The 12,500-nt window shown below is 44.6% G+C and overlaps 1 protein-coding gene across 1 annotated transcript in view; it reads left to right on the top strand.

Annotated features, from left to right (window-relative positions):
* The window catches only part of LOC308316234 (laminin subunit alpha-5-like), an 89,239-nt gene that overhangs the window by 39,423 nt on the left and 37,316 nt on the right, over positions 1 to 12,500 (top strand). The window contains 11 exon segments of the mRNA XM_080764730.1: positions 4,007 to 4,122; positions 7,194 to 7,312; positions 7,451 to 7,541; positions 8,068 to 8,202; positions 8,317 to 8,382; positions 9,590 to 9,736; positions 10,216 to 10,353; positions 10,616 to 10,750; positions 11,494 to 11,628; positions 12,040 to 12,177; positions 12,461 to 12,500. The exon segment at positions 12,461 to 12,500 is cut by the window's right edge and continues 13 nt beyond it. Of these exon segments, the coding sequence (XP_080620856.1) occupies positions 4,007 to 4,122; positions 7,194 to 7,312; positions 7,451 to 7,541; positions 8,068 to 8,202; positions 8,317 to 8,382; positions 9,590 to 9,736; positions 10,216 to 10,353; positions 10,616 to 10,750; positions 11,494 to 11,628; positions 12,040 to 12,177; positions 12,461 to 12,500 (1,260 nt within the window).

Raw genomic sequence — 12,500 nt, 5'->3', positions numbered from 1 at the left:
TGTCCTTGGATAATTTAAGCCTCGCCAGCGGTGTGGCTCTCTTTCAGAAAGGCGACGTTCTACGAGCGGTCGGCTCGGCCCGGCCCCCTCTAGCAGTGTTCGGTCAAGTTTTCCTCTATGTTTCATTGTCTTTGAGACCACTGTTCCTGTAGTTAAGTTTGAAAAAAAGGGTGAAGAAAGGCTCAACAGTTTTCTCAGTGCTTTCCTCTAGCAACACAATATCAACATGCACATACTGTACGATCTCCCTAAGTATAACGGGTGGATTAAGAAGAAACAGAGGAAGCAGTCTGTAAAAGGGTTAAAACAATATGAACCATATAGAGTTTTACACGTTCACAGTACTGTGATTGTACATGCCCAGCAGTTTGATCCAAATGGAACCGTTCAGGTCCGTTGGCTTCCATTCGTCCACACACCAACCAGAGTTTTAAGTGGTGTAGCGTGCAGAGACTGTCGCACAGGCAGACATTGTCGTGCAATGTGATCATAGATCACTGCGAGGTGTTTCATCCGACCAAGCAGGTGTTGGATTGATGAAAACATATGAGCTGGAATTCAACTCCCCCCACTCCCCCCTCTCCTTTGTCACCTCATTAAGTTCGTTCACTCTCACTGTCGGATCTCTGTTACAGTGCAGGAATGCAGACGATTGAGAGGATTTAATCCTACTAGAATGTACTCTGACCGTGGAATCTGTTTAATGTTGTCATACCAAGCAGCTGTTTGATGAACGGTCAACTCAGTCTAGATGTTAGTGTAGCGAGGTAGTGGCCCTGATGCGACTGACACGTGCTACAAGCCTGCAGCTGTCTCCTTCATGACATCATCTACCTACCATGGTGACATCACTGCTCAACAGCATGCAGCCTAAAAAGGTGTGTTCAGATGTTGTTATGAGAGGATTGGACATGCCGCGATGACCAAAACTGTAATCGGACTAATTGGTATCCTGTCACGTCATACCATCTGTCACGTTTGACTGGAGCCGTTGTCACGGACACTGTTTTTATTCTGCTCCATGAAAGCATGTGAGCAAATACTGTTTTTGGTGGGCTTCCAGTGTTAAACTCTTAAAGTGTTCTGGCATTTGTCTTTTGATGCTGTTTCTGATAGCTTAGAGATAGTGGGATAATCACTCTGCTTTATGTTATATGATATCTTACCATATCGCATTCATGTTTTGTGGAGTTTTACCATATCACAACATGTCATATCATCTTGCACATCATAGCTATGCACATAATAGCACACTGTTATGCATAATTTGGATGTCTTGTCTTGTCTTGTCTTGTGTGTCCGTGCAATCATGCAACATGCAAAAAAATAGCTGATTTACAAGGTGTTATTCACAGAACGCCATTGTTTATATGGTGGAGGTCATGTTAGCCGTGTGAATGATGAAGGAAACAGGACGCAAACATGTTTGTAAAATAATTAATCAACTGGAGGTTTCCTAAAATAGTACAATGGATCTGATGGAGGAAAAGTGTGTGCATTTGTAAGTGTGCGTGTAGTTTTGTGAGTGGGCAAGAGAAAGAAGAAAAGGGACAGTGGCAGAGTGTGAATGAGTCCGTGACTGCATGTGTGTCGTGGGGTGGTTTGTGTCCAGAGAGAGAGTCGTGTGCATGTGCTAAACAATGAAAGTTACGGGTGATGTAGGAAAACAGCTTGAGTGACCAAAAACTGTGCATGCGTGTGTGAGAGAGAGAGAGAGAGAGAGAGAGAGAGAGAGAGAGAGAGAGAGAGAGAGAGAGAGAGAGAGAGAGAGAGAGAGAGAGAGAGAGAGAGAGGGAGAAAGAGAAAGAAAGAGATTGAATGAATAGTGGTGATAAGTCCAGTGCAGGCTGGAAACACAATCAGCCAGACAGCCAGGCATGTAGAAACACAATACCACAGTAATGTTATCAGTTTGGACCAGACAGCACAGCCACACCTCCCATAATGAATGAACGGGCCCAGGACGGTACTTCCACTGGTCTGTGGGTTAGTTAGTCAACCGTGTTACCAATGACCATCATTCATACTTAGTTATTGTGCCGGTCCTCATGTTCCGTAATTAGCGGATCTACAAACACGACACCAAAGTTATGCGTGGTGAGCTTGTAGATCTGCTATTCACGACTTGCAACTAAAGGCACTTAACCCCTGCCTATCCTGTGTGGCACCGTATACACAACCATACATATTATAATATTATCCCCCAATAGTTCGATAAACAAGCTTTATTCAACTTGTAGCCACTGTTATGGCCCTGTGGGTCATAATGTGTATATTCCTGTGTTGCTCTGTCTTTCTCCCTCAGTGTTTGTGTGAATGAGTGAGTAGTGATTGATAGAGGACCAGCTGGGGTGAATGTGGGATGAGTAGTGATTGAGTGAGTGGTTGCCAGCTTGTGTGAGTAGACTGAGTGGGGCATGAATGTGAGTGGCTAACTACCAGGTGGACCTTGCTGGTGATTGGCTCCTCTGACCAGGCTCACCTATAAAGCTGCCTGTTGTCAGTACTTCTGACGTCTTCCTTCTAGCCAAGTCCTAAGCACCAGCACTTTGACATTGTTTAGCTTTGTGATGTGATCTAGATGTATTCGGTATGTAGGGGTGCGTGACCTCTTTTTGTCAACTTTGTATTTTGATTTCCGTTGTTTGTTAGGAGTTGTGTTTTGTCTTATGGGCCCCAACCTGAGGTATTGTACACGGCAATACATTTTATCTTGAATAAATCCTACAGCCATAACCTTTTAACCATGTGTGGCCTGACTGGATTGGGAACTGGGTATCAGGGAGTCAATTTTAGTGTTGCGACCCAAAGGTTGCCCTAGACTGGGTTGTAATAGCCACTATGAATACTGGTAACAATACTTTAACCATGTTGGTCCAATTTTTGGGCGTGTCATTATAGGGTTGCAAAAGAAAGGGAGAGAAAGAAACATATAAAAACATAGTAGCAGATCTACAAGGTCAAAATGTGTTGTGGTGTGACGCTGTGTGAACTTGAAATATTGAGGAAATCTTAGGGGTTAAGTGGTCTTAAGCGGTCTTAGGGGTTAGAGGTTAACTTACCTCTCGGGTTACCGCAAGATTGTTAAGTTAAAGTGGTTCTTTGGTTCATTAAAGACTTAAGGTATACTAAATCGTACAGATGGAAGAGGACAGTGAGGTGGGAGGTGCAAGACTGGATTCAAACATACTTATAATTGCTGTCTGTGTGTTTCTGTCTCGTTTTTCTTATTTTTTTTAATTATTTAAAATTGTGAAAATAAACAATCTACAAGAAATATGGAGATATGAGGTTCATGCCCGACAGCAATGTTATGTTCTCTCTGTACATTTTTAAATGTATCACAACATTATGAATGATGCGTTCCCCCACCAGCTTTCTGCACGTTCATGATCCCCCCAGTCCTCTTCAAAAGTCAGCATGCTCACCCTCACACCCCTTCACACTCCACTGACCCCTGATGTTATTAGCCTGTGTGTGTGTGTGTGTGTGTGTGTGTGTGTGTGTGTGTGTGTGTGTGTGGTGTGCGTGCATGTGCATGCATGTGCGTTCCGTGCACGCATTGTGTTTTGGTCTGGGTTTTATGGTCTATAATCGGATTAGTAGCAGTGAAGCAGTCAGACAGTCTGATGAAGGAGAGAGATTAACGCTTTCATTGTCGGGGGTCTCTCTCTTATTGTGTGTCTGCGCGCGCACCCGTGTGTGTGTGTGTGTGTGTGTGTGTGCGTCCACCTCCCCCTGTATTCTCTCACTCCCCCTCTGGAGTGACAGCAGCAGAGGAATGTGAACTTCAGAGTGGTTCAGCTGATGTTTTGGCTAAAACAGCGTAAGCTGAGGAGATACCGTAGCTACATCCCATGACATGTTGGAGTGACTGCAGTCTGGCCATGTGTGGGCATGCACCTGTGTGTGTGTGGCTGTGTGTGTGTGTGGCAGAGTTGGTTTGGTTTTCAATAAAAAAGCTTAAAAAATTAGTTAACTCATATTGTTGTTTGTTTGTTTACAGACTGCAGTGCCACTGCCAGCACAACACCTGCGGACTGTCATGTGACACGTGTTGCCCCGGATACAACCAGTTCCCATGGAAACCGGCCACCACCTACAGCGCCAACGAGTGTGAACGTGAGTGCACGCACACACAAATACAGTACAGTCTCTGCTGAGGTGAAGTACGACATTTGTACTATCAAAAGTTGCAGTTATATTTACCATGCAGCAACAACGTGCGCATTACAGTGACTCAAAGGTCGGTAGGGTAGATTGATATGAGAGAGAGAGAGACAGAGAGGATGAATACATTTATGGAGGATGACACTATCGGCTCCAAAAGAGCTGGAATCATGTCTCTTACTTCACTGCCGGTGGAGAACGTGCCCCCTCGGTTAATATTAAACCCTTGAAACACTTTGTTAATTAGCATTTTTGAACCCGGTAAAAGTAGCCGACGGAAAGGGTTATCTTACTCAAGATAGTGAAGTCAAATGAACGTCAGGTTGTTTAACCTCATCAAAGTTAATGCCAAATTAATGTCAGGTTGTTTAAGAAGATCAAAGGAAAAGGTTATCTCACTCGAGACAGTAATTCATGTCAAGTTGTCAGTCGCGAGAGTCTCTTACAGTGGAGATAAACCCCTGTACACACACAGTGACATCCTATGTTAATGTGTCAATTTGTAACGCTGAGAGCGCGCCTGGTTACATTTGTACACTCTCAGTCAGAATTAAACGCTGGGGATTTGACCGTGTATGAATCCATCGAGCACCGAGTGTATTCACGACACGTAGCTCAGGTCATAGAAAAACACTGCAATCGCCGGTAGGATAAGAAGGAGCCCCTGGTTTCTTCAGCAGGCACCTCTGAGGCGCTGAGGGCCCGATAAAGGCACGGCTATCTGCACTGTTTTGACAGATACCGTAAAAATAGTAAACCCTTTGGTCCGCTCGGGGCTGTGTGTGTGTGTGTGTGTGCGTGTGTGTGTGTGTGTGTGTGTGTGTGTGTGTGTCTTAGTTGTAAGTGTGTATCATAGGTTAAACAAGGCTACATGAGTGGCCAATATACGTGCGTATGTACATGCATATGCAGTTGCACTCCTGCTTGTGTGTATGCGTGCTCAGTGCTCACATGCGGACCTTTGGTGTATATGTTTAGTGTGTGTGTGCACCTCTTTGTCGTAGTCAAGACATGTAAACCTCAGATTGAGATTAGTATGTCAGTCCTCCGCTGCTCTTTTCTTACTCTTAGATTATCTAATCTGTGAGTCTTCTGGGACACTTGTCTTCCTCTCCTCTAAACATCCTCTGTCTTCCCTGACACACAGCTGCTGATAACACGCACGCAAGCACACGCACGCACTGCGCTCGGTTTAAAAACACAGCATGTCCCCTGATATTTTAATGAATTAACACTGGCAACAGCGGGGTTTATAAAAAGTTTCAAATCAGGTATTTGAACTTGTTGCTGCCATGGTAATCTACAGTATGTGAGCACAACCACCACCCGAATCACATTCTATGAGTCAAATAAATACTTTAACTAATTAACTAATTAATACTTTAATAATTTAACTCTGAAGAGAGTACATTACGGTTACATTTTGTATACACTCTCAGTTACAAAGGGATACATCTTGTTTGTGACTGGGTGCAGGAGTTCTGCTACTTAGCTATTAAAGTGATCAAATGAAATGGATAACTACCACACACACACACACACACACACACACACACACACACACACACACACACACACACACACACTGTGTGCACTTCATATAGAATGTTGGAGTGAGACCATAAAATATTCAGTTTGTCAGATGTTCGTATTCAGAGGGTGCACGACTTCTCCATAGTTTGACGTCGTCGGTAAGGATCAGACATGTCTTGTCTGGGTTCTTCATCTCGTTCCACCGTGTCTTTGATAACAGTAAACATGGAGTAAGTCTACACCCGTCTTTGATCACTGACTTTTATCATCCAAAAAAGAAAAAGAAAGAATCCTTTTAGTCTGAAGCACAACATAGATAGCTATGTGTTAACTAACTTTGATCATTACTAGAAAAAGAACCTCCAAGGGAGAGAGAAAGATTGATGAAGATGTCAGAGACAAAGATGTGGTTGTGTTAATTATATCTGTGTCTCTTTTAATCTTCTTTTATTAGTGTATAAACATGATGAATATGATCCCGGGCCTGTGTGTAATTCAACCTGAGAGGCGTGAATAGGTGTCAGATCAAACCGGGTTGGGCAGTAAATTCAAACTTGGTGTCTTTGTTGGTTTGACTGAGTGAGGAAGCCGGGTCAATGTTAAAGAAATGGGAGCTCATACATTTTTACCTCACACGGAGAGTAATGGCTCCTGTCTGTGAACAAAGCAAGGAATGGGCGTCTGGTTGTTGAGATTACTGACGGAATCATGTCTAATTATGATATTGTCCCGTTAATCCCTTGATTAAGCAATTGCCATATTGTTGAATGTTCATGTTCCACTTTCCTTTCTCTTTTCACTCCCTCCTACACTTCTGTTTTTTGCCAGATATGGATTTAAAGCTAACATTTTCAATGCTAACAAGTTCTTTTTGTTCTCCTCTTCTTGCTCCTCAGGGCTGTCTCTTGTTAGTTCTTCTCACTCTTCCTTCTCTTGGGAATCAGCATTTCTTGCCACCCAGGTGGATGCTAATTCTGTTGTTTCAGCATGCCCTGTGTGAGTGTGTGTGCGCGTGCGTGCACATGTGTGGCGTTCCTGCATGTGTGGCTGTGTTTTTGTTGATACACATGCCACCTTATGGGCCTCGTGTGAGTGTTCCACATTCATGTGCCAAATTCTTAGTATTGAGTATTCATGAGATTCAGTAGAAGTAAAAAAACATTGTTCTCCATTGTCTTTTTCAGAGTGTAACTGTGTGTATTATACTGTGTGTTTCAGAGTGTAACTGTGTGTTCTATGCTGTGTGTTTCAGAGTGTAACTGTGTGTTCTATGCTGTGTGTTTCAGAGTGTAACTGGGTGTATTATACTGTGTGTTTCAGAGTGTAACTGTGTGTTCTATTCTGTGTGTTTCAGAGTGTAACTGTGTGTTCTATGCTGTGTGTTTCAGAGTGTAACTGTGTGTTCTATTCTGTGTGTTTCAGAGTGTAACTATGTGTTCTATGCTGTGTGTTTCAGAGTGTAACTGTGTGTTCTATGCTGTGTGTTTCAGAGTGTAACTGTCATCGTCACTCGTTTGACTGCTACTTTGACCCTGATGTCGAGCAGCGGAAAGAAAGTCTGGACATACATAGTCACTACAGAGGAGGAGGTCGCTGCCTCAACTGTCAGGTAATACGCCATGTTCTAGTCTAGTCTAGTCTTCTAAGTCCTAGTCTAGTCTAGTTGTTTTGATTTGAAAGGCTATGCTTTTCTAAAAGTATCTTTAAGGTATTTGTAATGCTTTGTGAAATGATTCTCTCCATGCAGCACCACACCACGGGAGTGAACTGTGAGCGCTGCATCCCTACCTACTACCGCTCCGCCAGCCATCCCATCCACTCCCCTCTGGCCTGTTCACGTAAGACACACACACACACACACACACACACACACACACACACACACACACACACACACACATCCACTCCCCTCTGGCCTGTTCACGTAAGACACACATGAGTCACACTCGCAACGTTTTGTACATTTAGGCACTTTAGCAGACGCTCTTAAAAACAATATCTCCTCTCTCACTGTGAAATCTGATTTACATTTCATCGTGCAACATTCCAAAAAAAATACTCACAATGTCAGCTTGTCGTTCTTGCTTTTAGTTTTGGCTTCACACGAAGGAGTATAAATCATGCATCGCCTCATGTCTCCTTGTCTATATTCCATCATCGTGTCGTTTACCGTCCTCCGCCTGTCTTCCCCTCTCCTCCCTCCTCCTCTCGCCCCCAACCTGTCTCTCTGCCCCCCACCCTGTCTCCCTGCCCCCCAACCTGTCTCTGCCCCCCAACCTGTCTCTCTGCCCCCCAACCTGTCTCTGCCCCCCAACCTGTCTCTGCCCCCAACCTGTCTCTGCCCCCCAACCTGTCTCTCTGCAGCCTGCGTGTGTCAGTCAGACTTCACAGACGGCACATGTGAGGACCGCACCGGTCGCTGTAACTGCAAAGTCAACTTTACCGGCGAGAAGTGTGACTCGTGTGCCGAGGGCTACATCAACTTCCCCGACTGCTACCGTGAGTTATTTTTAAATTAATGTCACAAAATCAACAGTATACAGTACAGTATAGTATACATGAAACAGTGTACATGAAAGAAAATATCTGTATTTTTGTTCTTCTGTTCTCCAGCAAGCCCAACATATCCCACCGATACCAAAGGAGGACTTAAGAACCCAATCGGAGATAATATTATCAGTAAGATACTTTGTTTTGTCTGTTATTAGTCATCTCAGTCATATCTGTCATGCCGTTCCTGGTGGTAAAAAACTGTATTTACATCTGCAGTGCTCTCCACAGGCTGGGTGACCTCGGTTCACTTTCTCTTGAATAGTTTCAGCAATGACGTTTGTGTATGTAAGAACTAACAGAGAGAGCACCGATACTCATCATCAGCCAATACTTTTGACTCAAACGTTTGCAATTCTGCACAGTGAAATACAATACGATTTAATTGTATTTAAGATTTGTACAAAATGTATCCAAATGGACCTGTAAGGGTCCACTTTCTCCACTCCACTTTGAGTTTAACCCATTTAGACCCGAGTTAAAAACATTCACTTTGAAAGAAAGAATATATATTCAAAGATTTGTGCCACATTTTTTCAGACCTACAAGCTCGTATGAGCTTGTAGATCTGCTATTTTTCAATAGCTAAATTATAACATAGTGTTTAAAAGACCAAAAGGGGTTCCCGCCCAAAATAGGTTAATGAACACTGATGGTTTTACCTCGTAACGAGGACCATCATAGTGTCTCCTTCAGCCTCACACAGGCTGGTGTTCATCACCTGTACTGGTGTGGACATGACCAGGTGTACTGATGTGGACATGACCAGGTGTACTGGTGTGGACATGACCAGGTGTACTGGTGTGGACATGACCAGGTGTACTGGTGTGGACATGACCAGGTGTACTGGTGTGGACATGACCAGGTGTACTGGTGTGGACATGACCGGACCAGGTGTACTGACGGCTGTGTGTGAATGGAATGTGTGTTTGGAATGTGAGAAACAAACCACGTAATCACTGTTCAGTCCAACCTTAGAGATTGAGGTTGAAGTGCATTCCAGAGCACGGTGCACGGTATTGTGTTATTATTCGCTCTGCCGTGGTTAATTGGTTTAGTAAGTGTGTGTGTGTGTGTGGTGTGTGTGTGTGTGTGTGTGTGTGTGTGTGTGTGTGTGTGTGTGTGTGTGTGTGTGTATGTGTGTGCGTGTGCGTGTGCACGCATGCAAGGCTTTTGACTGAGTCTGCGTGCAAGGTTTTCAGCTTTCCCCTCGTCAGGTTTGATTGGGAAAGTAGAAGAGAAACAGTTCTCACAAAAGATAATCCCTAGAACTCAAATCTAGTCTATCACTCATTCTCTCTCTCTCTCTCTCTCTCTCTCTCTCTCCCTCTCTCAGACTGTGAGTGCAATGCAGAGGGTACAGTAGATAACTCCTGCAGACTGGACCCCAGGACTCGAACCTGTGTGTGTAAAGCAGGCTTCAGTGGAGCCCACTGTGACGCCTGTGCACCTGGATTCTATGGACAACCAGGGAACTGTCAGGGTAGGACGGATGGCACGCACACACGCACTCATGCACGCATGCACGCCATGTACATTCTGACAATGACATGCATTTCCCAATCCCAACAAACAATGTGAGGAATGCCTGTTGCCAGACTCTTTATTTATTGGTTTGTTTATTTATTCAGTGTTGGCTTTACCACCCATGGGTCTGAGCTCTGTGCAAACAACGGACAGACACGATGCACGCACGCACGCGCACACACACACACACACACACACACACACACACACACACACACACACATAGGCTAGCACAACAACATTGTGGTATATTATATATACCAGCATGCTTGACATGATTATAGCAAGTGCAACACATCAGACATTGTAGCACTTGCTAACCTGTGTGTGTGTGTGTGTGTGTGTGTGTGTGTGTGTGTGTGTGTGTGTGTGTGTGTGTGTGTGTGTGTGTGTGTGTGTGTGTGTGTGTGTGTGTGTGTGTGTGTGTGTGTACAGCCTGTCTGTGCTCCAGTCCAGGCTGTCAGGACGGGTCATGTGACTCGGTGACGGGCCATGGTGTGTGTCGTAGTGGCTTCCAGGGTGTCCAGTGTGACCTGTGCGCTCCTGGTTATTTCAACTACCCCCTCTGTCAACGTGAGTCCACACAGCTCTCTGCGCCTTCTTTTTTTATACTGTCTCTCTCTATCCAGCCTAACCCTCTGTCAACGTGAGTGAGATCTACACACCGGTGGTATAGGTCTCTATACCACTGGTCTCAGGGCCCACTTGAACATCTTTTGTGCCCACTTGAAAAGTGTTTTCTTTAATTCCGTATTTACCAATCACATTGAAAACCAATTCTTCAAGGAGTTCAAGACACAACTCTCTCTCTCTCTCTCTCTCTCTCTCTGTCCAGTGTGTGGTTGCAGTACAGTGGGTTCTCTACCAGCTGGATGTGACGTGTCAGGTCGTTGTATGTGTAGGCCTGAGTTCCAGGGTCCTCGCTGTGAACAGTGTCACTCTGGATTCCACTCCTATCCCAACTGTCAAGGTATGCGCACGCACGCACGCCCGCACACACACACACATACACACACACACACACACACACACACACACACACACACACACACACACACACACACAGTGTGAAGTGTATACAGTATGAGCACACTAACCCATTACTCAAACATAGTTAAGTATGAAAGAATTTATACAGTGTAGTTCCTGAGTGTAAATAGTTCAAGTAGACAGTATAATAGTTGATCAATAGCGCCTGGTACTGCACGTGTAATCCCTCGCAGCTGGAGTTCCAGGTAGGCTTAGCAAATCAAATAAAGACTTCACTATCACACCTAACTGTAACTAAATGGATGGGGAAACACACATGGAGGCACTTAACCCTGAGCACCTTGCTATGAAGTGTTATATTACCTCGTTAACAAATTCCACCTGTTTGGGACTAAAGCAGAGCTTGTGCAGCTGGAGTAGGCACAATGGAATGAGAGATGAGTGAGCTTCAGAAATCACCAGGCCCGTATCCCGACACTTAAAAACGACACTTTTAGCTCATATTGAACTTTTAGATAGACAACTATCTATGAAATCATTGTGTTTTTAATGGCACTTAATACTACTTCCAGAAAGTAATATACTGTATACATGTAGTGAGTACAAAAAAGACAGTCCTCCCCAACCACCAGCACCGATAAAAACCTCTAAAGTCTCCCATTGTTTGAGTCCAGCCAGTTTAATTAGTTCTTAACGAGGTGTCTCTCTTCCTGTTTGGTGCAGTGTGCAGCTGTGACCCTCGCACCTCATTGGACACCAGCTGCAGTGCGTCGGGTCACTGCCACTGCCGGGCCAACTACAGCGGGCCGTCATGTGACATGTGTGCCCCCGGTTACTACGGTTACCCCAGATGTACCGGTAAGTTCAGCGCCCATCGACCCGGTACGGGGCCACCATGGGAAAACCCCACTGTTTCCCAACCCGTTTTCCTTGGATGTCTGACACGAGCTGAGATCCCCCACATGTGCACTCACACTCAACCACACGCACGCACGCAATCTTGTGTTGTTGACCAATTAAACCCTATATACGTGTTGTACGACAAATAGTGAAAATAGCGATGTGAAACGCTTGGAAAAATTATTGATTTTTTTTATTTTTAATATGAGCTAGAAATGCAAGTTATGATTTTGTGCAACATGTTTAATGTGTGTGTGTGTGTGTGTGTGTGTGTGTGTGTGTGTGTGTGTGTGTGTGTGTGTGTGTGTGTGTGTGTGTGCTGCTAAATGCCTAAATTGTAAATTGTGTGTGTGTCGTGTGTTTGTCCAGCATGCCAGTGCTCTACGCGAGGCTCTCGTTACTCCAGCTGTGAGCAGGGGACAGGACAGTGTCAGTGTGTGCCCAACGTGGAGGGTCTGAAGTGTGACAGCTGTGCTCACGGGGCATATGGCTTCCCTCACTGCCAAGGTACAGCACAGCACACACTCTGGAAACACAATCTGTGATAGATTGCTATTATGTTAATAACCTTCTTCTTTTTTTTAAGACAAAAAAATATTAAAAGAAAAACTGTTTTTCTTTGTGTAACTCCCAAGAGTGTACGGATCAAACCAGAGTGTTTGATCGCTTGGTTTAATTTGCTCACTGTCAGGGTTGAACTAACACAGATAATGTTACTTTACAACATACCCAAGCAAACTCAGAGTTCATTGAGTGACTGACTGACACTGTACTTTGTCTCCTCCTCCAGCTGGTACCTGCCACCCGGCCGGTTCCGTTCAGTATGTGGT

This window comes from Protomyctophum bolini (genome assembly GCF_963924005.1).
Source record: "Protomyctophum bolini genome assembly, chromosome: 5".
Classification (NCBI taxonomy): domain Eukaryota; kingdom Metazoa; phylum Chordata; class Actinopteri; order Myctophiformes; family Myctophidae; genus Protomyctophum; species Protomyctophum bolini.
The sequence above is the reverse complement of the archived record's forward strand: the minus strand, read 5'-3'. Positions and strand labels throughout refer to the sequence as shown.